The following is a 4,460-nucleotide window of genomic DNA, read 5'->3' as shown; positions in this document are numbered from 1 at the left end:
TAAAATCAGCATACTATAATGAAGTGGCCACATCAATGTTCATAGCAGCTCAATTCACAATAGCTAAGCCGTGGAACCAACCTAGGTACCCTTCAACAGATGAATGGATAAAGAAAATATGGTGCATATATACAATGGAATATTCCTTAGCCATAAAGAAAAAATAAATTATGGCATTTTAAATGAAATGGATGGAACTGGAGACTATCATGTTAAGTGAAATAAGCCAATCCCCCCCCCCAAAAAAAAAAAACCAAACAAAGGCCAAATGTTCTCTCTGATATGCAGATGCTGACTCAAAATAGGTGGTGGGGAGGGAAGAGTGGAGGTTCACCAGATTGGACAGTAGAGTATTGGAGGAATGAGGTGGGTGGGGATGGAAAAGACAGTAGAATGAATTGGACATACTTTTCTATGTTCATACATGAATATATAACCAGTATAACTCCACATCATGTTCAACCAGAATGGGAGATTATTCTCTCTCTCTTTCTCTCTCTCTCTCGTGTGTATTCTACTGTAATGTATAACTAAACAGAACAAATACATTTTTTTATATAATTCAAAATTTATATATGCTCAAGTTATTTATGTCATTTATTCTTAAATTGCACAAAGCTGAAGCTAGTCTAAAAAAGAATCAAACACACCACTGCAAGGTATTCACTGAGTTACTTTTTTAAAAAAATGTGTACAGCAAAAAATCCCCAAATGACAATCTATCCCATACAGCCAGCTGTCCAATATGCAGGAATCCCTGAAACTCCTGGAAGAAGAGCCAGGATTGGCAGCTGCCCTCTACAGGATTAACTTCTACTTACAGGTGAAGTGTGTGGAAAAACCTTGAGTTCCCTTTGTTCTCTGGTGTATCTTGTACAAAATAATACATTTTTAAACATTATTTACAGAGTTTGCACAAATAGAAAATGGTTATAAATTACAACCAGGCTTGGCAAGATAACAGTTCCCCTTCCCAATAAGAAGGGCCAGAGGTGTGACAATTGCTCCATATTTACATCTGCATTAAAAAGTCTGGGTTCCTATAGACCTAGAGGAAGTGTATAAAAACTGATCAAACACCACCAATTCATTTATGTTGAGCCGTACAGGAAATTGATACCAGTCAGTCAGTTCATGGCTGGCTCCCTGAAGAAAAACTTTGAAGTAACAAAAACCCTTATCAGCAAGCCACGCATGTCCTGTGGCCAGCCCACTAGAGTCTGTGGGGTTTTGGTGGAGAGGGTGGGAAGGAAGCAGATGGCAATGGAATGGAGGGGGAACAGGACAACCTGGTTGAGATTGCTTCCCTTCAATATTTCTTTTTAAACAGCTCAGGTTAACACCGTCCAAAGGCTTTGAAAAGAACCCGCTGTTTCATCCTTTTTCCTCGGAGAGGAACGTCTTCTCTATAGGACCTACAGAATGGGGAGAAAGAGGACTTGAGAGGATGATGTTTATTACTCTGATGTTAACTCTTTGCCTTCAGTGCCAAGCCCAATTTCAACAGTGCAAAAAAAGACTCAAGTGGTGGCTCTGGGAGCCAGGGTCAAAGGCTTGAGTAGTAGCTGTCCACCCACTGCGCGAGACCTCACTCCACCAGTGACCGGTTTATCAGCACCACTTCATCTCCAACCACATTCCACAGCTGAATCAAGGGAAGGCCAGTTGGACTGTAACTTGTTACCTGTGCCAGAAGCGCTGTGTTTCCTGTCGTCTCACTCATAGCTGCATCTGCTTCAGGTGAAAAGTGGTCATCATCTGACAGAGGCATCACACTATCCAGAAGGACTTCTGCCCCTGGAACGGCAAGGTCACAAAGTCAGACCGGATCTGCCGGAGCAAGTCTACTTTCACCCTCTTGTATCCACCGTAGTCCACATAGCGAATCTCCACCTCGTTGGTCTCCTCGTAGGAGGCAACCACTTGGGCATGCCACCAGGCCCCGTCTGCACCAGGGACAGCACAGATAACAGTGATTTCCACAGGGGTGGGCAAGGTGGGGATTCCAGGCTGAGAGTAGCGAGGTACATCTACTGGTCCAGGCTGCGCAGTGCATGGAAGGTGGGATGCGTGTGCTGCTGCACAAACAGGTGCCCGGCATTGACCTGGTTGACCATGATTACCTCCACAGTGATGCCATCAGGCAGCATGAGCCAGGACGTCATTGGTAGAGAAGGCAGTGCCAGTGAAGGCACTGGAGGAGCGTAAATATTGGTGAGGTTTAGTTCCTTGAACTTCTTTCCAATCAAGTTCAGAGCTTTGTCTACATGATGCTGAGAGCCTTCTGTGTGGCAGATCTGGATGTTCTGGGTGTAAGGCAGGGTTGAGATGTAGATCTTGGCACCAGATGTTTGCTTCAGGAAACTCACATACCGCCCCTGCTTGCCGATTAGCTGACCAACTAAGTGCTTTGGCATTTCAATCTCCCAGATGATGAGGTCAACCTTTTTAGGGTTGGAGCCTGCCTGGGCATTCTGGAAACTGTTGATCTTCTTGAGGCCACAACAGCTATCCACAGAATCCACGCTGTTTCTGTCGGAACCTCCCAAGTGATCTGCTTCTGCATCCACAGTCCATCCGTCCTCAGTCCCCAAATCTGACAACTCCCCTTTCAGCACCCCATTACTGAAAGGCACAGTATTGTCCGGCAGCGGCGGGGTGATGGCCTTGTCCCTGGGGCTTGAGTTGGTCTCTGTGCAAGAGTCTTCAAGCCTTGAAGTGCTGATGGAATCCGAGCACTGCCCGGAGGAGGCCGCGGAAGGAACACTCTGGCTGTCTGACACACAGGTAGCACAGGTGGCATCTTCCGCCAGGATGCTTGCCTTGTCCACTGACTCTCTGAGGGGGTTCGCTGGAGGTGGGCAGGGAGCCAGGGAGATGTGGTGTGCGGAGTTCTTTGGCTTACTGTCCTTGGTGGGGCTGGACAGTGGGCTGCTCAGGCAGCTCACATAGGTCTTTGGTGAAGGCAGGTTCTCTGCTGGTGGGCCTGGCAAGGGAAGGGCAGAGTCCACTGCACCAGCGGCTGCCCCCACTACGGCTGGAGCAGCCTGTGCAGTGTCTTGCCCCAGGACAGTTTTCTGGCTGGCTGGGGCACTGCTCTCCACCTGCCCTACAGTCGGACTGTCTGAGGCCTGATATAACTGATCTGCCATCTCGACCCCCATGCTGGCCAGCACCTTTTCGGTTGCTTCCAAGATCACCTGGGAGATTATCTGGAAGGCAGCCTGCCAAGCTCTCCTTTTTGCCTAGTTCTGCCGCCTTGTCTCTGTCCCAGGTACTGTCATCTTGGACCTCAGATGCCTGCATCTCCTCATCCTTTGCCAGCTCTGCGTGAGCCAACTTGCCAGAGCTACTTAACAATTTTCCAACTGCAGACTCTTCTCTCAGAGGGGAGAAGGGGCCACCGCTCCCCTTCTCTCTTCCGCCTCCCGAGGGGGCCAGGCTGAGGGCCTTGCTATTCTCCAATTCTGAGACATGCTCCTAGGACAACAAGCCTTCTTCAAGCACGTTTTCCCCCAATGTTGCATCACCGATCCCCTCGGCTCCACGCGTCTCTCTTGCCTTCTCCCCAGGGCTATGCTTCTCTGCAGCACACACAGACTGGCTGGGCCAGCCCCTCCCTGGTGGTTTACTGAACACCACCTCTTGCTTACACACCTCTATGGCTTCATGGGGGAACACCACATCCTTGGGAGATGGGAGGGGACACTCAAGAGGAACAGATCTGGCTTTGTCACCCATCAGGGCGAGTTCCACCTTTGTACTGTCATCTTTGCGTGTTCCTGGTTGAGATCTTGTGTTCGTGGGGTTAGGGAGGCAGCCTGAGGACTCTGATCTGCGACAGATTGGGTGTGTGTGCAGCAAGGTTGGGGGCTCCACAGAAGGCTTGCTTGCAGTGGACTGTTCCTTTTCTAGTGGCTGTGTGACATTGCGGGGTGTGGACGCAACTTCAGGACAGGTTTCTTGTATGGGGAGTGATTTCTTGATGTCAGGGCTGGCCCTCAGCACCACAGCACCAGCGTCCACCTTTTTATCATTGCTGCTGACCTGCTCTTTTTTACGAGAGAAAAACCACCACCAGCCGAGCGCCAACATTCCAGGCAATGCCAAGGGAAAGAGTGAACGGAAATGGATTGCCACCCTGGAGGCCTGAAGTAGTTATGCCAGTTTCTCTGCGACTGTCGGGGTGTGGAGCCCTGGCGCCGCCACCACCCCCCCAGCCCCCGCCTGGCCTCATGGCCCAGCCCTGCAGCTCTGTGCTCGGGCTGCTCCCCCACGTGCTCGCCTAGGCCAGTGGAACACAGAGACATTTATAAATTTTTTTAAAAAAGAAAATTCAGCTATCATAAAATCCTGATCAGATCTAACAGAATTTGGATGATCTATGGACCAGACTCTGGGTAGCACTGCCCTGTAACCCCAGTCCTTTGCATCAGAGCAGCTTTCCTCTCGTTTCCTGC

General features: G+C 49.6%; 1 protein-coding gene across 1 annotated transcript; it reads right to left on the bottom strand.

The window, feature by feature from the left end:
• Positions 1–563: 563 nt before the first annotated feature.
• Positions 564–4,158, bottom strand: LOC107154706 (A-kinase anchor protein 1, mitochondrial-like; the record flags this gene model as incomplete). Its single annotated transcript, XM_048784899.1, is given in 4 exon segments — positions 564–1,794; positions 1,797–2,021; positions 2,024–3,228; positions 3,230–4,158. Coding segments are annotated over 4 exon segments (2,607 nt in total), but the record flags the coding sequence as incomplete, so codon positions are not given.
• Positions 4,159–4,460: the final 302 nt, after the last annotated feature.

The sequence above is a fragment of the Marmota marmota genome, unplaced genomic scaffold (genome assembly GCF_001458135.2).
Source record: "Marmota marmota marmota unplaced genomic scaffold, marMar, whole genome shotgun sequence".
Lineage (NCBI taxonomy): Eukaryota > Metazoa > Chordata > Mammalia > Rodentia > Sciuridae > Marmota > Marmota marmota.
The sequence above is the reverse complement of the archived record's forward strand: the minus strand, read 5'-3'. Positions and strand labels throughout refer to the sequence as shown.